General features: G+C 46.3%; 2 protein-coding genes across 3 annotated transcripts; one reads left to right on the top strand and one right to left on the bottom strand.

The window, feature by feature from the left end:
* The first annotated feature begins 9,241 nt into the window (after positions 1 to 9,241).
* CCDC65 (coiled-coil domain containing 65) lies at positions 9,242 to 17,444 on the top strand. Its single transcript, NM_001038166.2, is given in 8 exon segments — positions 9,242 to 9,554; positions 10,305 to 10,472; positions 13,540 to 13,709; positions 14,562 to 14,700; positions 15,546 to 15,743; positions 15,941 to 16,159; positions 16,779 to 16,931; positions 17,042 to 17,444. Coding segments are annotated over 8 exon segments (1,497 nt in total). The 5' UTR covers positions 9,242 to 9,422; the 3' UTR covers positions 17,360 to 17,444.
* A 605-nt stretch (positions 17,445 to 18,049) lies between these two features.
* Positions 18,050 to 21,518, bottom strand: FKBP11 (FKBP prolyl isomerase 11). Of its 2 annotated transcripts, NM_001045932.1 has the most exon segments (6): positions 18,053 to 18,288; positions 19,837 to 19,907; positions 20,251 to 20,284; positions 20,601 to 20,688; positions 21,059 to 21,124; positions 21,296 to 21,518. In NM_001045932.1, coding segments are annotated over 6 exon segments (609 nt in total). In that variant the 5' UTR covers positions 21,428 to 21,518; the 3' UTR covers positions 18,053 to 18,070.
* Between the last annotated feature and the right edge of the window lie 1,080 nt (positions 21,519 to 22,598).

Here is a 22,598-nt window from a genome sequence, read left to right as displayed (position 1 = left end):
GTGCTGAAGAATTGATGCTTTTGAATTGTGGTGTTTGAGAAGACTCTTGAGAGTCCCTCAGATAGCAAGGAGATCAAACCAGTCAATCCTAAAGGAAATTAACCCTGAATATTCATTGGAAGGATCATTGATGAAGCTGATGCTCCAATACTTTGGTTACCTGATTTGAAGAGCCAACTCATTGGAAAAGACCCTGAAGCTGGGCAACCCAGAAGCTGAAAAAGATTGAGGGCAGGAGGAGAAGGGGGCAGCAGAGGATGAGGTGGTTAGATAGCACCACCAACTCAATGGACATGAATTTGAGCAAACTCTGGGAGGTAGTGAAGGATAGGGAAGACTGGCATACTGCAGTACATGCTCTTGATCAGTCACTTCAGTCATGTCCAACTCTTTGCAACCCTATGGACTGTAGCGTGCCAGGCTATGAAGTCTATCTCAGTGGGTTAATGAGTCCCTGAACCCATTCTATGGGTATTTTCCCAGTTCTGCAATGCACAATTGGAATATACTCAGCAGCTGGCAGAATACCAACACTGGTTCCCTGACTTGTGGATTGAGGGCTTTTATGATGGGAAAGACCAAGTGGAAGCCACTAGAACTGATTCTGCCTAGGAAAATAGTGAACCAAAGCAATACCACATTCCTGAAGGGATTACACATAGATTACTACCATCCTAAAGTTCTTGAAAGACGCAGGAGTGGTCATTTCCACCACATCACAATTCAACTCACCTATCTGGCTTGTGCAGAAGATGGATGGATCTTGGAGAATGACAGTGGATTATTGCAAGCTTAACCAGGTGGTGACTAATTGCCAGATGTGCTTTCATTGCATGACCAAAATTAACACATCCTTTGGTACCTGATGTGCGTGCTCGGTCGCTTCAGCCACGTCCAACTCTTTGTGATCCTATGGACTGTAACCCACCAGGCTCCTCTGTCCATGGGATTATCTAGGCAAGAACACTGGAGTAAGTTGCCATTTCCTCCTCCAGGGGATCTTCCTGACCCAGGGATCGAATCTGCATCTCCTGTATTGGTAGACAGATTCTTTACCACTGAGCCACCTGGGAAGCCCTTAGTACCTGACATGGAACTCTTGATCTGGAAAGTGCCTTTTTCTCCATCTTTGCCAATTTGGACCACCAGAAGCAGCTGGCTTTCAGCTGGCAAGGCCAGTGATACATCTTCACAATTCTACCTCAGGGGTATATCACCTCTGCAGCCCTGTGTCATCATTTAGTTCACAGGGATCTCGATCACCTTTTGCTGAAAAAGCCAACACTTACAACCTTTCAACTCCCAATCCGCAATGTAAGAATGGACGCTGGGCCTGGAACACTTCCTTCTTGTTTGTTGTTGTTCAGTTGCTCAGTCGTATCCAACTCTTTGAGACCCCACGGGCTGCAGCACATCTGTCTTCCCTGTCCTTCACTATTTCCCAGAGTTTCTCAAACTCATGTCCATTGAGTTGATGATGTTATCTAACCATCTCATCCTCATCCTTTTCCAATGAGTTGGCTCTTTGCATGAGGTGGCTAAAGTATTGGAGCTTTGGCTTCAGCATCAGTCCTTCCAATGAATATTCAGGGTTGATTTCCTTTAGGACTGACTGGTTTGATCTCCTTGCTGGCCAAGGGACTCTCAATAATCTTCTCTAGTTTTCTCTAGAGAAACTTTCTCTAGTTTTCAAACTTCACAGTTTAAAAGCATCAATTCTTCAGCTCTCAGCCTTCTTTGTAGTCCAACTCTCACATCCATACATGACTACTGGAAAAACCATAGCTTTGACTAGATGGACTTTTGTCAGCAAAGTGATGTCTTTGCTTTTTAATAATACAGTGTCCGGGTTTGTCATAGCTTTTCTTCTAAGGAGCAAGCATCTTTTAATTTCATGGCTGCAATCACCATCCTCAGTGATTTTGGAGCCCAAGAAAATAAAGTCTGTCACTGTTTTCACTTTTCCCCCTTCTATTTGCCATGAAGTGATGTGATCAGATGCCATGACTTTAGTTTTTTGAATGTTGAGTTTTAAGCCAGCTTTTCCACTCTGCTTTTTCACCTTCATCAAGAGGCTCTTTAGTTCCTGTTCACTTTCTGCCAGGTGTGGCATCATCTGCATATCTGAGGTTATTGATATTTCTCCCAGAAATCTTGATTCCAGCTTGTGATTCATCCAGCCTGATAGGAGGTAAAGAGCCCACACAGCCTGAATGAGCTTATCACCTTGTGTGGGAATCTCTCTGTATCCTGCTCAATGTACTCCTGTGTTCTGCTTAAGCAAATGCAGCACTAGTCCTCAGGCTTGCCCCCAGCTATTTCAGATTTTATGGGCAGGGGGAGGAGTCTTTCACTTGACACCAGAGTGGGTGCGTGTGGGCTAATTGCCCAGCTTCGGCTTCCAGGAGGGGACCCACTGGCCACTGGGGACCAACACTCACTATTTTTAAATTTTATTTATTTTATTTATTTTTGTTTATTTTTGGCTGTGCTGAGTCTTCATTGCTGTGCATGGACTTCCTCTAGCTGTGGTGAGCAGGGGCTACTCTTTGTTATGGTGTTCAGGCTTCTCATTACGGTGTCTTCTCTTGTGGTGGAGCACAGGTCCTAGAGCATGCAGGCTTCCGTAGCTGTGGCATGTGGGCTCTAGAGGATGGCTCAGTAGTTGTGGCATAGGGGCTTAGCTGCTCATGACATGTGGAATCTTCCTGGACCAGAGATCGAACCCATGTCCTCTGCATTGGCAGGCAGATTCTTAACCACTGGACCACCAGGGAAGTCCCCACTATTGAAGTGATCTTGCTCTATCTCTTCTGTATGTGAGTGACGCACTGTTCCACCCAGTGCTTGACTACATTGTTGTCCTTGGCAACTCTGATACCAACATGCAATGGGCAGAAGTGCTTAGACTTCTATTCCTGGTGGTCAGCACTGTGATGATCTTAGCTCTTCCTGCATGTAGTTGGAATGCTCCCCTGACACTGTTCATCAGTGCATGATGTTCTGCTTGACATCTTTCAAAACCAGGAGATATCACACTTATCCATTACATTGATGACATTATGCAGATTGGACTTAGTGAGCAAGAAGGAGCAACTATTGCAGCCATTGGTTTTGTTTTGTTTGTCGCATCACGCAACTTATGAGATCTTAGTTCCCCAACCAGGGGATTGGACCTGTGCCCTCAGCAATTAAAGTGCAAAATCCTAAGCATTGGAACACCAGTGAATTCCCCAGACGTTGTATTTTTTTTTCAATTTTTTTTTTTTGGCTGCACTAGGTCTGTGTTGCAGTACAGAGGCTGTTACGAGAGGGCTTCTCTAGTTTTGGGGTGTGGGCTTAGTTGCCCAGAAGTGATCGGAATTTCAATTCCCCAACCAGGGACTGAACATGTACCCTGAATTGGAAGGCAGATTCTCAACCACTGAACCACCAGGGAAGTCCCCAGACATTGGTTTTTATTGGTGAAACATTTGTGTGTCAGAGAATGGGAAATAAACCCAGCTAAAGTCCAGGGCCTGTCAGTGAAATTTCAACGGTACAGTGGTGTGGGGCACATGGAGATATCCCTTCTGAAGTGAAGGACAACTTGTGGCTTCTGGCCCCTCCCACAATCAACAGAGGAGTACGACACCTTAACGGGCCGCCTCAGGTTTTGGAAGCAGCATATTCCTCATTTGGGAGTGTTATATTGGCCTGATCACCAAGTGACTTGAAAAGCTGTAAGCTTTGAGTGGGACCAGGACAAGAGAAGGCTTTGCAACAGGTCAAGCTGCTGCACAAGCTCTGCTGCTGTGCCGTGTGGGCCACACAATCCAGTGGATGCAATGGTGCTGAAGCGGGAGTGGCAGACTGGGATGCTGTTTGAAGTATTTGGCAGCCTCAAGAGGTGACTTGCCACACAGGCCCTTAGAATACTGGAGCCAAGTCCTGTCATCCTCCACAGATGACTACTCCTCTTTTTTATTTAAAAAAAATTGTTTGTTTATGGCTGTGCTGGGTCTTCTTGCTGAGTGGGCTTTTCTCCAGTTGTGGTGAGAGGGGGCTACTCTTTGTTGCATTGTACAGGCTTCTCATTATGGTGGCTTCTCTTGTGGTGGATCACAGGCTCTAGGGTGCATGGTCTTCAGTAACTGCAGAGTGTGGGCTCAGTGGCTGAAGTTCCTGGGCTCTAGAGCACAGGCTCAATAGTTGTGATGCACGAGCTTAGTTGCTCCTCAGCATGTAGGATCTTCCCAGACCAGAGATCAAACCCCTGTCGCCTGCATTGGCAGATGGATTCTTTACCACTGAGCCACCACAGAAGCCCCTCCTCCTCTTTTGAGAAACAGCTCTTGGCTGCTACTGGGTCTTAGTAGAGACTGAATGCTTAACCATGGGCCTCCAAATCACTATGTGACCTGAGCTGCCCATCATGAACTGACCCACCAAGCCATAAAGTTGGGTGTGCAAAGCTGCACTCCATCATCAAATTCAGTTCAGTTCAGTTGCTCAGTCATGTCCGACTCTTCGAGACCCCATGAACCACAGCACACCAGGCCTCCCTGTTCATCACCAACTCCCGGAGTTTACTCAAACTCATGTCCATTAAGTCGGTGATGCCATCCAACCATCTCATCCTCTGTCATCCCCTTCTCCTGCCCTCAATCTTTCCCAGTATCAGAGTCTTTTCAAATGAGTCACCTCTTCACATGAGATGTCCAAAGTATTGGAGTTTCAGCTTCAACATCAGTCCTTCCAATGAACACCCAGGACTGATCTCCTTTAGGATGGACTGGTTGGATCTCCTTGCAGTCCAAGAGACTCTCAAGAGTCTTCTCCAACACCACAGTTCAAAAGCATCAATTCTTCTGTACTTAGTTTTCTTTACAGTCCAACTCTCACATCCATACATGACTACTGGAAAAACCATAGCCTTGACTAGACGGACCTTTGTTGACAAATTAATGTCTCTGCTTTTTAATGTGCTGTCTAGATTGGTCATAACTTTCCTTCCAAATTAAGGTGGGGCTTCCCTGGTGGCTCAGAGGTTAAAGCATCTGCCTCCAATGTGGGAGACCCGGGTTCGATCCCTGGGTCAGGAAGATCCCCTGGAGAAGGAAATGGTAACCCACTCCAGCATTCTTGCCTGGAGAATCCCATGGACAGAGAAGCCTGGTGGGCTACAGTCCATGGGGTCGCAAAGAGTCGGACACGACTGAGCGACTTCACTTTCACTTTTACTAAAAGAGATCAGGCCTGAATAGACCCTGAAGGTACAAGTAAGTTACATGGAGAAATGGTCCAGATTCTCACAGCTCCACAAATTTGTCTCTTCTAGCCTCCACCCATAGCCTTAGAGGGAGTTCCCTATGATCAGCTGATGGAAGAAGAGAAGACTCAGGTCTGGTTTACAGATAATTCTGTGCAATATGCAGGCACCACCCACAAGTGAACAGCTGCAATACTGTAGCCCCTTTGAGGGACATCCTGAAGGGCACTGCAAAGGGGAGTGGTCCCTGTGGGCAGAACGTCGCACAGTGCACCTGGTCGTTCACTTTGTTTGAAAGGAGAAATGATCAGACATGTGACTGTATATCAACTCCTAGGCTGTGGCCAATGGCTTGGCTGAATCGTCAGGGACTTGGATGGAACGTGATTGGAAAATTTGTAACACGGAAACTTGAGGAAGATCTATGGGATAGAACTCTCCGAATGGACAAAAAATATGAAGGTATTTGTGTTCCAAGGAAAAGATCACAAAGAGTGATCTCAGTAGAGGAGGATTTTAATAATCAAGTGGATAGGATGACCTGTTATGTGAATACCAGTCAGTCTGTTTTCCCAGCCACCCATGTCATTGCACAACGGGCCCATGAACAAAGTAGCCATTGTAGCCATGACAGGTTATGCATGGACTCAGCTACATGGCTTTTCACTTACCAAGGCCAACCTGGCTAAGGCAATCACAGAGTGCCCAATCTGGCAACAGCAGAGACCAACACTGGGCCCCCTGCATGGTACCATTCCTGCGTGAACAGTTGATTACATTTGACCACTTCCATCATGGAAGGGGCAGTGTTTTATTCTTAATAGAATAAATATTTACTCTGGATATACATTTGCCTTCTCTGCATGCAAGTCTTCTGCCCAAACTACCATTCTGTGGATTTACAGAAGGATTTCTTTGGAAGGAATGATGCTAAAGCTGAAACTCCAGTACTTTGGCCACCTCATGCGAAGAGTTGACTCATTGGAAAAGACTCTGATGCTGGGAGGGATTGGGGGCAGGAGGAGAAGGGGACGACAGAGGATGAGATGGCTGGATGGCATCGCTGACTCGATGGATGTGAGTCTTGAGTGAACTCCGGGAGTTGGTGATGGACAGGGAGGCCTGGCGTGCTGTGATTCATGGGGTTGCAAAGAGTCGGACACGACTGAGCGACTGATCTGATCTGAATCCACCATCATGGTATTACACACAACATTGCTTTTGATCATGGAAGCTACTTATCAGCAAATGAAGTGTGTCAATGGCCCCATGCTCGTGGGATTCACTGGTTTTACCATGTTGCCTGCTATCCTGAAGCTACTGGTTTGATCAAATGGTGGAAAGGCCTTTTGAAGACTCTGTTACAGTACCAGCAACAGTGGCAATCCAGGCAGGACTACTAACAGCCCAGACCCTTCAGGAATGAGTTTGGGTCACCCCACCAGGTAAAGAGCCATGACTAGCTGAGGTGCTTGCTGAAGGCAGAAAGAATACAATATGAGTAGTGGGAGAAGGCAGTTATAAATTCCCAGTACAACAACATGACCAGTTATAGAAATGTGATTTCTGTAATTGCAGAACTACAATTTTTATATTTCCTCATTTTGTTATGAATGTGTGTGTATAAAAATAAAATCGTTTTTCCCCTTTCTTATTCCCTATCATGTAACATAAGATGTATTGACTTTATATTATAATATTTAAGTATCATGACCTTGTCATTGGCTTTATTTGGAGATTAGGTATGGTTTAAGAAGATGTGTATTAACAAGAGGTGGACCTGTGATTGTAAAATTTATGTGCCAACTTTACTGAGCCAGAGTGTCCAGACACTTGGTCAAATATTATTCTGAGTAAGTCTGTGAAGGTTTTTCTTCATGAGATTAACATTTGAATCAGTAGACTGAGTAAAGCAGGTTGCTCTCCCTTATGTAGGTGAGTCTTATCCAATCAGTTGAAGGTCTGAGTAGAAAAAAAGGGCTGAGTAAGAGGGAACTCTTCTGCCTGACTGCTTGGTTGGGACATTGGTCCTTCTGGCCTCTAGACTCAGATTGAAACATCAAATGGATGAAGATAGATATTCTATATCTTAAATATTTATATTTTAAATATTATCTATTATATACTTAAAATATTGGCTCTGTTTCTCTGAAAAACTCCAATCCAGGTATTATATCTTCTATTTAAAACAACTCTATTGAGGCACATTTTGCATATCATAATTCACCCTTTTCAAGCATATAACCCAATGATGCTTTTATCCCAGATTCATCAAGTTCTCCAGCATAAATCAGTTTTAGAACACTTTGATCAACCCAATATGATCTCTCATATACATTTAATGTTAATCTCCCTCACCCCCTACCCCTAATAATTTGTAGTCTACTTTCCATCTTCATAGCTTTTCCTTTTCTGGATAGTTTACATAAATGGAAATTTATGTGACCTCTTTTATCTGGCTTCTTTGAGTATGCTTTTCTGGTTTATCCACATTGTAGCATGCATGCATAGTCTGTTCCTTTTTTATTGTTGAATAGTATTTCACTGTATGGAGAGAGCATATTTTGTCCATCATTCACTTGTTTTTGGAATTTAGGTTGTTTTCAATCGGGCTATTATGAACTGGACATGGAACAACAGACTGGTTCCAAATAGGAGAAGGAGTATGTCAAGGCTGTATATTGTCACCCTGCTTATTTAACTTCTATGCAGAGTACATCATTATAAACGCTGAGCTGGAGGAAGCACAGGCTGGAATCAAGATTGCCAGGAGAAATATCAATAACCTCAGATATGCAGATGACACCACCCTTATGGCAGAAAGTGAAGAGGAACTAAAAAACCTCTTGATGAAAGTGAAAGAGGAGAGTGAAAATGTTGGCTTAAAGCTCAACATTCAGAAAACGAAGATCATGGCATCTGGTCTCATCACTTCATGGGAAATAGATGTGGAAACAGTGTCAAACTTTATTTTTAGGGGCTCCAAAATCACTGTAGATGGTGATTGCAGTCATGAAATTAAAGATGCTTACTCCTTGGAAGGAAAGTTATGACCAACCTAGACAGTATATTAAAAAGCAGAGATATTACTTTGCCCACAAAGGTTAGTCTAGTCAAGGCTATGGTTTTTCCTGTGGTCATGTATGGATGTGAGAGTTGGACTGTAAAGAAAACTAAGTACAGAAGAATTGATGCTTTTGAACTGTGGTGTTGGAGAAGACTCTTGAGAGTCCCTTGGACTGCAAGGAGATGCAACCAGTCCATCCTAAAGGAGATCAGTCCTGGGTGTTCATTAGAAGGACTGATGCTGAGGCTGAAACTCCAATACTTTGGCCACCTCATGCGAAGAGTTGACTCATTGGAAAAGACCCTGATGCTGGGAGGGATTGGGGGCAGGAGGAAAAGGGGACGACAGAGGATGAGATGGCTGGATGGCATCACCGACTCGATGCACATGAGTTTGGGTGAACTCCGGGAGTTGGTAATGGACAGGGAGGCCTGGCGTGCTGCGATTCATGGGTTGCAAAGAGTCGGACACCACTGAGTGACTGAACTGAACTCTTTATGACTAAAGCCACTAAGAACATTCCTGTGACAGTCGTTATATGGATACACTCTCACTTCTCTTAGATTGATATCTAAACGTGAAATTACTGGATCACAAGGTAAATTTATGTTTAACATTTTAAGAAACTGCCGAACTGCCAAAATGGCTCTACCATTTTACCTTTGCCACCAACAGTTTGTGAAGATTCCTGTTTCTCCATATCTCTCAAAAGTTAGTTATTACATATATTTTAACATATGGCCATTACTGAAAAATAATACCCCCAAAAGATTTTTAGAATATTCATTGAGGAGGAAACGACCCTCTCTCAGAAACTGACTGAGGTCCTCCAGCGAGCAGAGGGCGCTCCAAGACCGGGCGCCTTCTCTTAGCTGCTACAGCGCCATCTTAGTGAGATCTCCGTTGCTAGGAGACGGAGAAGCGTCCTTTGGCTTGGGAACCCTGCCACACCGCTCTCCCAAGTTTTCTCTAGCCTGAGGTCTGAGATCTAAGGTCACATTCCCTTGCAGGGGCAGTCCCAGAAGGCTCTTTTCTGGGGACGTTTTCCTCCTACCCTTTTAATGCTGGCCGTGGCAGGTGGAGGATCCTCGTCTAGATTCAGCTATGTCTAAGAAAGGGAAAAAAGCCAAGGTGCCGTTGTCGGATGAGGAGCAGCTGCTTCTGTTTCAGCAGAAGTTGCTGGCAGAGGAGGAGATGGCCAAGAAGAAAGAGAGGCTCCTGAACCAGTTCTTGAAGGTGATGGGTTTTTGCATTACTCTCTGCCCAACCCCACCCACCCCCTGCCCTGGTCCTGTCGCCTTGACCCTGTCTTTGTGGCAGCCTCATTTTCATGGTAGCCTCCCCTCCCCCTGGAAATCTTAAGACCCAGATAGACTTAGATTTCAGCAATATTGTATGGGGGAAGGAGCAGTTCTCTGTGAAGCATGGAGGTAGGGAGATGGCATAGAGCTGGACAATCACTACTGAGCCCCAGAACTGGGATAGTAGGTGCTATCATCTGTCTGAGCCATCTGAAAGTCTGATATTCTCCCTCGAGATGAGCCATTACAAACAATGTCCTGCTCTGATGCCTCCATCCAGAAGGAAACTCACCATAGCCCTCCCTAAAATGCCACTGGGCAGATCCTGTCTTACTTAAGACCCTCCCAAAACAAGAGTAAAAACTCCTGAATGTTAGCCATCGGGTCCCTCAGAAAAGACAAAGGGTAAGATGTTAGTTGACAAACTAAGTTTGATCTTGTTTGTTGTACTGTATCAGGGCTTTTAGCCCTGACCTCTGGAGTTGTTGTTGTTGTTCAGTGGCTAAGTCATATCTGATTCTTTGCAACCCCATGGACTGTAGCACTCCAGGCTCCTGTGTCCTCTATTATCTCCCAGAGTTTGCTCAAATTCATTTGTCCATTGAATCAGTGATGCTATCTAACCATCTCACCATTTGACCTCTGGTGTGTATGTGGGGTGGGATATATTTATTCCTTCCCACAGGACAAGCTGGCCAAGGAGGAGCACAACAGTGCTCTGAACCTTAATAAGATTAACACACAGTGGAGAACGGTCCTTCGGGAAATCAAGACAAGAGAGCTTCATAAGGACATTGAGATCCTCAGCCAAACATTTGAACGAGTGGTGGACTGCAAGGACAGTGTCATCAAGGCAAGCTCTCTTCCCAAAGAAACCCTTGATTATGACTGCCTTTGATCTCTTAATAGAATGGGCCTAGTGAATTAATTCATGTTAAAGCGCTCCCAAGACACATGCTGTGATGCTGCTAGGCTATCGTTCATTTCACTGAAGTGAAAAATAGAATACTGAGCTGTCATCCCTCCCCTTCTGTTAGAGGAGCCATTCTCCTTGATCATCTACTGCCTCAAACCAGTACTATACAGTATTAGAGTTGAAAGGCAGAGTAGACATCACCCAATGACTTGAACTTAGTCCTAAACTTTCATTTCAATGTGAGAAGGCTTAGTTCCAGAGAGAAGCAGTTTGCCCAAGGTCACACAGCTAGTCAGTGAGAGAGCTGTGACTATAGCACGGATTTCTTGATTCCCACTCCAGTGCTTTATGCAACCAATTCCATGTGGCCTCTTGGATTCAACTTCAGTGGCCCTGGATGAGGTTGTGAAGATCTCCATCCGTAAGAGCAGTTCTAGATCTCTAACCAATTCAATCAGCTAACTTTATGCCCTTGGGAGGTTCTTGAGTTGAGTACATACCATCTTTTTCTGCAAGGGATTTTTTTCTCTTGAATGTCAAGTCCCTATATTTAGGATCCCTCAATATCTGTTCGTGTTTGTTGCACTGTTCTTACAACTGAACTCATGAGTTCCTCCTCTCTCCAGTCCCCTTTCCCATACTCCACAATCTGGTCTTCCTCATACTCTCTGTTTGGGTGGCTGGTGCCATTCACCATCACCCAACCCGGGAATCTGGGAATCATTCTAGCTTTGGCCTCCATTCCTGACTTCTGGTACTAAGTCTTATGTAAGTCTTCTGCTTGAATAAGTCACACCCTGCTCTTTCCCACTATCCTGCAGTAGTTGAGACCTGGGTATTATCTCTATTGCAATAACTTCTTATCTTCCAGTGTTTGATTGTCTACACAATGACCAGGATTATCTTTCTGAAACAAAAATCTGTTCCTGTTACTCCACTGTGTAAATCTCCGTAGTGGCTCCATAAATAATGGCTCCCTTCCTCCACAGAAGGAACAGCAAAGCCTTTCATGATCTGGCCTCTACCTGTACCTTTCATAGAGCCAGCCTTCTTTCCTGTGGCTTTGCACATGCTGTTCCCTCTGTCTGGAATTCTCTTTTCCTTATCTCCTCATTTTTCCTGGCAAATTCTTACTCCTCCTCCAAGAGTGACACAAATGACATCTCTACTATGAAGCCTTCCCCAGTGCACTCTGTCTTTTCTATCCCCTTATCACTGGGGAATCATCAACCTCATAGCATTTTCCATGTTGTGCTGTAACATTTTTTCAAATTTTATAAAATGGGAATTTAATCTGCACCTGTTTTTTTGTTTTCTCAGAATTTATTTGTAATTTTCTGTTTATATAACCTTTTCTACTGCAAGACTTCAGACTCCTTTGGAGACAGTGAAAGTCTTTTCATCTCTGAATCCTCAGTATCCAGCACAGTGCTGGTACAGAGCAGATTTAGTACACCTTAGCTGAGTGAGTGAATAGTCTCCGATCATCAGCACCTATTTCATAAGATCTTATCCATACTAAAGTCGCTCAGTCATGTCTGACTCTTTGCGACCCCACGAAATTCTTTGCAACTCCCTGACGGGGCTGTAGCCCGCCAGGCCCCGCTGTCCATGGTATTCTCTAGGCAAGAATAGTGGAATGGGTTGCCATTCTCTACTCCAGGGGATCTTCCCAACCCAGGGATTGAACCTGGGTCTCCTGCATCAGAGGCAGATTCTTTATTGTCTGAGCTACCAGGGAAGCCCCATACTAAACATATAAGTAAAAGCTAGCAATGTGGTAGTTTACAGTGAGTGGATCATCTGGACATTTCGTAAAGGCTTTTTTGCTTTATTCATTTTAATTTGTTTTGCTTTTTTGAATAAGTAGTTCACCCACATTATTCAAAATTCAAAAGATAAAAAAGTTATGTACAGAAAAGTTCCCTCCCACTGGTGCCTTTCAACCACCCAGTGCCCCTCCTGGTAATTTTTGTTGCATGAATAAAGCTTTTTTTTACACAGATGGTAGTATTACATAGTGTTCTGCCTCTTGCCTTTTTCATTTAATAATATATCCTGGGGACTATTCCACATTAGCCCATGCTTCTCATTGTGTTTTACAACTGCATAGTATTCTGTATTGTGGTTTAACATGTTACTTTGTCCTCAGTATTTCCTGTGTTTTGGTAATTCCAACTAGAAGCTTGCAGGTGCTGTGTTCTTTCATAGAAGCTATTGATTAATTCATTGTGGGTTGCAAAATGCTGATTTTCTTTTTTTTAATGCTGATTTTCTAATAGTATCATTCTTTTTTCATTTATTAGTTCAAATACTTCTATAAAGAGATACTTACTATCATTTACCATTCAGTTACCCAGAGGTATAATTTATATAAAAAATGCCTGACTCTTTCTCTTCCCTTTTATAAACCAGTTTTTTTTTTTAAAAATTGGCATCCTCTAATGGGAATTGATTTTTTTTTAAGTATCCTGATAAACTCATAATCAAACACATTTGATATTTTTTAACCCATTGCCATTCTTATCCTTATTGATGTTCACACTGTTGCTTTTTTTTTTGCCAGTGGATGTCTTCTCATTATCTATTATAGCTACATCACAAATCACCTTAAATTAGCGACTTACAACAACAATTTATTTCACTCTCTCTCCGGGTTCTATAGGTTGACTTAGCTTAGCAGGGAGGTTCTCGCCTGGCACCTCTCACACGGTTTTCAGTGAGATGACACTTGGGGGCTTGACTGAGCTGCATGTGTAAGGTGACTGGCATTGATTCTGACTGTCCACTGGGATCTCAGCGGGGCTGTTGACTGGAATGAATGCTTTCACAGGGCCCCTCCACCGGCACTAGCTTCTTACATTCCAAAGCGGGACAACCCGAGATCCCAGAGCCAAAGAATTGGCATTTAGGTGCTAGGGAAAATAGGAACTAGCTAGCTGAATACATTTTTTTCTCACCCAGCTGCCATTCAGCCAAAGTGGTAACTCTGTTTCCTACCCAGTCTTTAGCAAAGGACCTGTCGGAAGCCGAGGAGCAGCACGCCCACGCCCTGCGCAGCCACCTGCACAGCATCGACCAGCTCTTGGCCCTGCAGAGATGCCGGCTCAACCTCCTAGAGGAAAATTACAACATGGAGCTAGAGGCCCTAACCAAGGAGTTTGAGACTGAAAGGTGTGGGGGCCTAAGAGGAGCTATGAGGGGGGGGAGGGTGTTGAGCCCAGGGCCGTATCCAGAGCCTATGTCAAGATGCTACCTGTAAGCAGCCACCCACTTTTAGCAATCAAAATCCTACCCATCTACCTACCTGGAAGATAGCGATAGTATGGGGAAATTAACAAGATGGCACCATTCAGGCCCTCTCGCCCTACCGTCTCATGCCCTCTGCCCCATGTTCTGTAAACAATGATTATGTGATTGCTGAGGTCACTTGTAGCACTGCGCATGCGCATCAGGAGGTACTCGGTTGGTTCCGGACTCCTTTGTGCGGTGTGCCTATATGAGCATCACCTGGAAAAGCCCAGAAGGGTTGTGTGCAGTTATGTTGTGTTATGTTATGTCTATGGGTGCAGCGTCAGCCAGAAGAGAGGCTGTGTTATGGCTGCCATGCCAGCCAGGAGAGAATAAACCTGGCTACAGTTCCTATAGTGTCTGCGTCTTCTTCCAACCTCTTAGCTCTGGGCTTACCTATCCTGGGTTCAGCGAACAGTGTGGACAGTGTGAACAGCAAGAAAATTGGCATCCGGAACAGGATCAGCAATACAGATGGGAAAGAGACTTTTCACTGCAACATTTTGTACTTTTTTATTTTTTTATCATATGAGTATATTTCCTATTCAAAAATCAAACTAATATTATTCATTTTTTCTGGCCCGGCAAAGGACAGAACCTGCGCTCCTTCTATCCTTCTTCAGTACCTACGAGTTTGTACCATTCGTATAGTTTTATTACATTCTGCTTTGCATTGTCATTATTGGTCCTTATGCTTTATGCCTCAGAGCAGGAACAGTATCTTATCTCCTACAGGAAAACAATTATTGACCAACATGAAAAAGAGATTCACTACCTACAAGATGTCTTCATGGCCATGGAGCAGAACTACATAGATTCTGAATATGAAAGCAAGCTGGAGTTCCAGAGCATGTGGGACGATCTGAAAAACAAGGTACCGAGGGAGAGCAGATGGGCAGGAGGTGGGAAAAAGGGAGAAAAAAGTTCTGAAGGTAGTAGAGCTAGAAGAGATCCCTTTAACCAATACAGTCAATAAAATGCCTGTTGCCACTGTAGGTAGACCCCTGCGGCTTTTTGTAATCTTGTGAAAATTGGTGAGGACGAAAGACCATCTGAAATACCAAGAAAATGCATTTTAGAGCTAACACACACCAAGGAGATCCTCTCACTTCAGCCCTGTGATCTGTAGAAGAAGAAATTAAGGTCCAAAGTGGACTTTAATGACCTGCCAAAGTCAGGCTGCTGATCTGTGATCAAGCCAGGGGGGAAGTCCAGTTCTCCTGCCACTTGGCCTCAAGAGCTTCCACCACCTTGGAGGCTGCCCACTTAGCCAGCCTGCAGACCTGGGTTTGGAGGGTAGAGTGCTTTTGTTTTCATTTTGGCCTATAATGTTTCATACAAACTTTTATAAGCTTTCTACATTTAAAAATTGGAAGATTTCACAAGAAAATCCAAAACTGCAACTTCCCCTAAACAATTTAAAGATCTGGTAACAGTGGGCCACATTTTCAAATGGGGACGTTCCCATGGAGCTGAGCAGCTGTGCCCTCACCGCCCCCACCCCCCACCAATGGGGCATTTCCTTCGGGATTCACCACCGGCCCCACATAGCCCATAGCACTTATTTATATCATCTGCCTGGTCTTTGTAGGCATTTTCACTGGCAACCTCTGCACCATGCTGTGCTACAAACAGTTCAAGAGGGGGAGGTGTTGGTGCCAGAGAAAGGGCGCTAATAGGTTAAGTCCAAACACTGGCTATTTGGGGATCACTTCCCAGAATTTAGAAGAGAAGCACTTTCTAAGACTGCAACTGGAGAACATAGTAGAAGATCTGTGGAGAAGGTTCCAGGATGCACTCAAGAATTACACTGATGCTACAGAGGATCGAAAGATTGCCTTCGAGACTCTCAAGGTGAAGGACGAGAAAAGCTCCAGAGAGATTGAAGCACAGATGAAAAAAATACAGAAACTACAGGTTAGTGCAGCTCACCTGGGCGACTCACTGCTTTAACTGCTCCGTTATCCCCTGTTCTTCCCGTTTCCCCTGGGCTTCATCACTGTTTGGGGAGAGATGGTATGCTCTGATTTCAGTCCCCAGAGAGTCCTTCTATCTGTTCTACTGAAGACCCTCACGTAGTCAAGTGTTTCCTCTAATCTACCCTGTTCCTCTAGGATTCCATCATTATTTTTAAAGGCAAGATCCTGGTGCACAGCCGCGAGAGTGAAGAACAGAATCAGGACATTCGTGAAGACAAGGAGTTGGTCCTGGTACAACTGCGAAAACTTAAGGCCCAGAGGACTCAGGCCCGGGGAATAGCACAGGAGAACTTAGTCAAACTCACCCTGGAAAGCAGTGCTACCCTCAAGGCCCTGAGGGAGATTGTTGACAAGGTAACAAAGGGAGAGGGTAGCCAGAACAGAACCAGGGAACCTGGCTCCCTGCAGAGTGAAAGGGGCTGGCAAAACAGAGGGCTTCCCCCAGCTTCCTACCTGAGTGCACACTTGGAATACCTATTTTATTTCATGTTCCCTTGCCTTTCACGTATTATTTCATTTATTTAATATTTATTTCTTTTATTTCTGGGCTGCATTGGGTCTTAGTTGTGGCATGCGAGTTTCTCTCTAGTTCTGGCGCACAGGCTCAGTGGTTGCAGGACACGGGCTCTCTAGTTGAGGCACTCGGGCTTAGTTGTTCCACGGTATATGGGATCTTAGTTCCCCAACCAGGGGCGGAACCCATGTCCCCTGCACTGGAAGGCAGATCCTTAGCCACTGGACCACCAGGAAGTCCCTCACCTCTCACCTCTTCAATTTAATGAGTTAATAGTGAATGGGTTTTAGAAGAATATAAAATATCTGAATAGTGCTTGTAAGCCCTTTGTGTTGGATGTATTACTTTTGTATCCCATTTGGCTAAGTAGCTTCCCTGGATTGAAGCAGGGTAACCAACTCCACTATTTCCCCTTCCCAATCCCTTTCCTAATAGAAGGTTTCTGCTTGCTTCCAACAGGGTGAAAAGATTCTTAAACTTGCTGAAATATGTAGGAAATTTGAAACAGAAGAAGAAAAAGTGCTGCCTTTTTATTCATCGGTGTTGACTCCCAAGGAGCAGGAAGAGATAGAGACAATGGACCTAGAGGAGTTTAATGAAGAGCTTGGAAAGGTAAGGTTCCATGGGCCCAAGGCCACCACCTGAGGCTGGGGTGACAGAGCACTGGGCTACACTTGCTGACAGATCCTACCACACACCTTCTCCCTGTAACTCACTCCCAGGTGATAATGGACTACAAAGGGATGGAGAATTTCTGGAAAAGGTACAACAAAGTGAAACTGGAGCAACTGAGCCTTCGGCACAGACGTGCTCAGTTGTTAGAAATCAATGAGAAGCTGCGGGAGATGCTCAGGCAGTACTTGGATGGCATCTCCGTGAGTGATGAAGTGCTGAGCCAGCTCAACCCACTCTTCATCGTCAATCACCGCAGTAACTTACCCCAGCTCCTGCCCATGCCCACAGCCCAGCCAGGTGACAAAAAACCTCCAGCCACTTACAACATCATTGAAGCCGCTCATGTGGTCTCCCACACCCTGTGATACAAGGGGAAAACCTCTTTTCAATTCCCAGAGAATGTTTTGAGAAACCCAAGGACTTTGCTATTAAAAATCACCATGGAGTTTATGAGGTCTCTATATCTTTTCCATGTTGGATTAAACAGTCTACTTAGAGGATATTAGGCATACAGCAGCCCTAGGGAGTAGAGAGGGCTTCCCAGGTGGCACTAGTGGTAAAAAAAAAAAAACACCTGCCAATGCAAGAGACGTAAGAGATGCGGGTTCGATCCCTGGGTTGGGAAGACCACCTGGAGGAGGGTACAGCAACCCACTCCAGTATTCTTGCCTGGAGAATCCCCATGGACAGAGGAGCCTAGGGGCTTACAGTCCATGGGGTCACAAAGAGTCTGCCACGACTGAAGCGACCCGGCACACACAAAGCACAGGGAGTAGAGAGAGTAGCCAGGCAACTTCCCCAACGCTTACTTCTCAGTGAGGTATTGCTCCTCGGTGTCGGGACACCACGGGAGCCAAAACCCATGCTTTCAGTACCCAGAGATCCTATGGTCCTTGGTGTAAGTTAGGATAGGAAGAGGAGGCCAGGAGAACTGATCCAAAGCCTCCGACCACCCCCTGCCAAGCAGAACCCAACTAAGAATGCCTTTTTCCTCAGCCCTTTATCTCATTCCCACTTACATAGGCAGCCGCAGAAAGTATCAGGTGAAGAATGCAAAGTTTTTAAAAAATTGTTTATTATTTCTTTTTGCTCTTGTTTCGTTTCTCTTCCTTGAGCTTCTTTTTGGAGATTTTAGGACTGCTGGCCTTTCTGTATAGATGATACCCAATGAGGCCCAGGAGGGCTGGCACCATGGCCATGCCTACCAGAGGCAAAATGCCCTTCACCAGCTTCTGCCAGTAGTTGGCTCGGATCAGTGCAATCAGTTCCACATCAAAATGCAGCTCTGCATCCGCTGGAGGCAGAGAGGAGGTGAAGGTTAGAATCCCTGTGCACTGTATCCAGGGCTCAGAATCTGAATGCAAATAGGGAGGGCAGACCACACCGCAGCAACATCTGTGAAGTTGGCAAGATTTAAATGTGGGGCTGAGTTCTCTTAATGCAAGAGGCAGAGGAGGGTTATGAGGCTATTGAGTGATAGTCATGTTTACCCCAAATATACAAGTGTGGCTTGTCTTCACTGACAGGTCTTTGACACAACAGGAGAACCTTTGTGAAAAGTACAGGCCGTTCTCCATTTATAAGTTAGAGAACTTCTGTACTATGTATCTCTAAACAGCCACATGGATAGAATCTTTGCAAGGCTGAAATTAATTGGACTTAAACTAGACTTTTTAAAATGTCACCAACCAGTAAGCACACTCACTGTGACTCTTTAAAAAAAGAAAAAAACAGGTGTTTCAACATGGCTAGAGAGGCAGGATGTGGTTTAAGACGTTCGGAATGGAGAAATGAACAGGAGTGAGATGGGGGAGAATGTAAACAAGCAGTGCTGGAGATGAGGAGGCAACAGAGCTTTGGGTAAAAGAATTTCTCTTTAGTCCCCTGACCCTCTGTCTGGGTCTACCTCTAAGCTAGAACTTAGGATAAGAATTTTTATCCCAGTACAACTCATTTTAGCTAATGGAACATTTCTTATAACCAAAAGCAAGAGATCTGCGTCTCGGAAAATCTGTTTAGGCTCAGGCCTTAAAAAATAGGTATTAGCAGTGACCTGTGAGGGCTTGGCTTTTTTTAAGTTTTGGGGTTTTTTTTTTTATGTGGACTATTTTTAAAGTCTTTATTGAATTTGTTACAATATTGCTTCTGTTTTGTTTTGGTTTTTTGGCCCAGAGACATGGAACTCACACCCCCAGCATTGGAAGGGGAAGTGTTAACTAGAACCCCAGGGAGGCCCCCAGGCTTGGCTTTTAAATGTTTTTATTTTATTTTGAATTATTTGACTGTGACCATTTTCACCAGCTCTTCTCTAGTGGAGGCTGAAAGGAACTGTGGAGATGTGGTGAGGAGCCATGCCGGCTGCACAAATGACAGTCTGGAGTTGTAGGGAAAGCACAGGAAAGCAGCCCAGAGCTCTCAGAGAGGTAGCACAGGCAGCAGACTCGTGTGGCTCAAGCAAGGGTTGCCTCCCTAGAAAGTGGCCGGCTGCCAGAGGACAAGCCAGGTGGCTTTAACAGGTTATATGTCTCTAGTGCCTGCTGGTGATCTGAGGAGGAAAAAGGAGGCCCTGCAGAAGGAGGCATCAGCCAGTCCTACACCATTTAGCAAACTGGGTTTCGACCTTCTCAGGCTTCAAAGTGCATAGCTCCTTGTAGCTCCTAGGGACTGTTTCTTTTTTGTTTGTTTGTGGCTTTGCTCTCTGGCATGTGGGATCTTAGTTCCCCGACCAGGGCTCACACCCGTGCTCTCTGAGTTGGAAGCACAGAGTCCTAACCTCTGGATCGCCAGGGAAATCCCAGGGACTGGGTATCTCGAGAGCCAGAGAGCCGCCTCATCAGATTACCTGGGATAGATGGTGGAAATCCCCGTTTTCCATAGGCCAGGTGAGAAGGGATGATTACCCTTCGCTTCTCTCTAAGAAAAGGAATGTGAGTCATAGCCAGGGGTAGAACCAGGTGGGCCAACCGCCTCAGTCCATCTGAAGTCCCACCAACAAGACCCTCTGAATATTCACACTCAAAACAAGAACTTTCCCACCTGAGCACCAAACAGGTTGACTGGCCAAGGTGTCTCAATTCCACCAACAGAACCCCCAGCCAGAAAAAGCCTGAGGCTTCATCCAGAGCCTCCATGCCCAGAGACCAGGGCCTACCCAGTACGAAGCCAGAGCCCATTCTCCTGCCTCCTCTAGGAGCAGAGACGGCCTCCACCCATGCAGAAGGGGTACACCCAAGCCCACCCCTGCCCAGATACTCACCCCACACACATGTCTAGAAGGCTCTGCTCCAGACCTTGAGGAAGAAGACACAAATGAATAGGAAGCTATCTACATTCCCCAAATCCTGGGAGAGGAAGATCAAATATTCCCCATGACCCTCAGTTGAGCTCCCCACTTCTGAAATCTCTGGCTTCCAATGTGGTATGCGGCAAGAGGAGTACTAGGAGTGGGATTTGAACCTCCGGAGGTGAGTGGTAGAACCCTGGGTGGGGGTGGGGGTTGGGTTGGGGTGGGGTGGGGAGGGCATTTCCAAGGTAGCTGAGAGGTTAAAGAAACTAAGAATGGGCTTAGGTTGGGAAGAAATGGAATGGGAAGTGCAGCTCACGTACCTGGTATCACCTGCTTTTGGCCAAGTTCTATAACCAGAGGGTCTCTGGTCAGAGACGTGTCAAAGATGCGTCCATCTACCAGGCTGCCCTGGGGGTGGGAGGGAGAGCACCTAGAGCGCCCACCTATACCGCTCCCTCCCAGCAGGGTGCGCACACACCTGGCCTCGGCCCGCAACCCCTAGCAGCTGCAGTCTAACGTTCCCTTTCGGGCAGAAAGGAACAGGAAGCCCCAAAAGGGCTGGCACTTCTCGGAGATCCCTCCACCCTTCACTTCACTGCGGAAGAGCAGGGAAGAGGAAAAGGTAGGGAAGAGGTACGCCCCTCCCCCTCGCCACGTGCCGGAGGACCCCAGAGCTGGAGTTACTCCCTGACCGCTTGCCACGTGTCCAAGCCAAAGCTGACGTGTTTCAGCGGGGCGCCGCCCCCGGGGCCCCGCCGCTGCCCCCCAGGCCCCTCACCGAGTAGTGTATGTGAAGCGTGTCTCCAAAGGTAGCAGGCTCAGCACACGGCTCGGGGGGCTCCACCTATGATCGCACTACACGAGTCAGGGAGGTTCCTGCCCCTCGACGCGGCACCCCCAATTCGGTGCTTGCACTCCCTCCTCCCCGCTCCCAGGATCCTTTAGACCCCGACCTTCCCCGCAACCGGGCCCGACCTCCATCCACAGCGCCTGCCCGGGATTCTCCCCTCCTCACCAGAGTCTCCACTTGGAGGGTCCGGACGGGACTTTCGGTTTCGGACCCAGCCTCCGCCTGACACACCGCCCCCCTGAGCAGCAGCAGCAGCAGCAGCAGTCGGAGCGGGAGAAGTGAGGGGCGCAGAGTCATAACTGGGTGCGGGCAAGGCTCTGGGCACGCAAGACAAGCCGCTGGATGACAGGGGCTGGGACCGCAGTTCCTTCGGCGCCCAGGCCAGACTGGATGGGACGGGGCGGGTCGCGACGCGCCAGCTCCTCCTCCCGCAGCCCTTCCTCCACCTAGTCCCCACCTCCTGCAGGGAGGAGGCCACGGGAGCTCTCCCGGCCCTCTGAGATCCCGAGGGTGAGACTCCGACCTGTCGGTTAGCCGTTCGTTGGGTCCCACAGCGAGGGGCTGAGTCACATCGTAGCATACATTTTCGATTACCTATTGTGTTCCAGACACTTGTCTGTAATCCTCAAAACCACCTTGAAAGGTAGACATAATTGTTTCTATTTCACAGATGAGGAACTGAGTGTTCGGGTTAAGTAACTTTAACTTACTCAAGTTAAACTAGCTAGTTTAGCTTAACTAACTAGGTTAAACTAATTTAACTAGCTAGGTGGTGACAGAGGCAGGATTCAACCCTAGGACTACCTGAGTCTAGTCCAGTCCCCTCGCTCCCTGCTCTTTCCTCTTAAGTCTCCTCACACCTATCTTGGCAGGATCTGACTGGCTCACCCCAGCCCAGCAGTTGTCAAAGATGGCAGCCCTCTCCCACATCCAGCCTTTCAGCTTGCATTCCTGGAGGTCATATACCCAAAAGGAGGCAGGGTGCTGTCCCATAACCCCACCCTTAGGGACGTTAGATGAAAAGAGCACTGGGCTGTTTACGGTAAGGAGGGGGTGCATCCCTGGTCTTTTCCTGTCTGTCAAAAGGGCAGCTACATACACCCCTTTTGTTTGTGCAAGGACTTCAGTTTTTAGGAGTTTTTCTATTATTTCAGGTGACCCTACCAATCCCCTTCTGCATGATTCAAGTCCTCACTGCCCACTTAGGCTTTAGGTATATGGATTCTGCCCATCAGTGAGCTCACAGTCATCATTGTTTGGGGTCACCTCTTAGGCCTTGTCCTCCTTAACATCTCTCCGGTCCATGATGCCCATGAGCTCTGACTGCCCTCCCAATTTTAGACACAACTTGTGTACTGCAGGCCTCCACCTGGATGTCTGATCAGTACCTCAAACCCACACACACACTACCATACTCATTGCTCTTTCTCCTCCATCCCACCTGTAACAATCTGGATTTTGCACCCAG

This window comes from Bos taurus, chromosome 5, assembly GCF_002263795.3.
Source record: "Bos taurus isolate L1 Dominette 01449 registration number 42190680 breed Hereford chromosome 5, ARS-UCD2.0, whole genome shotgun sequence".
Classification (NCBI taxonomy): Eukaryota; Metazoa; Chordata; class Mammalia; order Artiodactyla; family Bovidae; genus Bos; species Bos taurus.
The sequence above is the reverse complement of the archived record's forward strand: the minus strand, read 5'-3'. Positions and strand labels throughout refer to the sequence as shown.

Bases quoted from the DNA above. Each gene is read 5' to 3' on its own strand.
- FKBP11 (XM_024991472.2), bottom strand. From the start codon at position 21,427: ATGACTCTGCGCCCCTCACTTCTCCCGCTCCGACTGCTGCTGCTGCTG. The intron at 20,689-21,295 runs GTGAGGAGGGGA...TCCCACCCCCAG, and splicing joins CCCTCCAAGTGGAGACTCTG to GGCAGCCTGGTAGATGGACG. The intron at 19,908-20,250 runs GTGAGTATCTGG...TCCTTTTCTTAG, and splicing joins CTTCTAGACATGTGTGTGGG to AGAGAAGCGAAGGGTAATCA.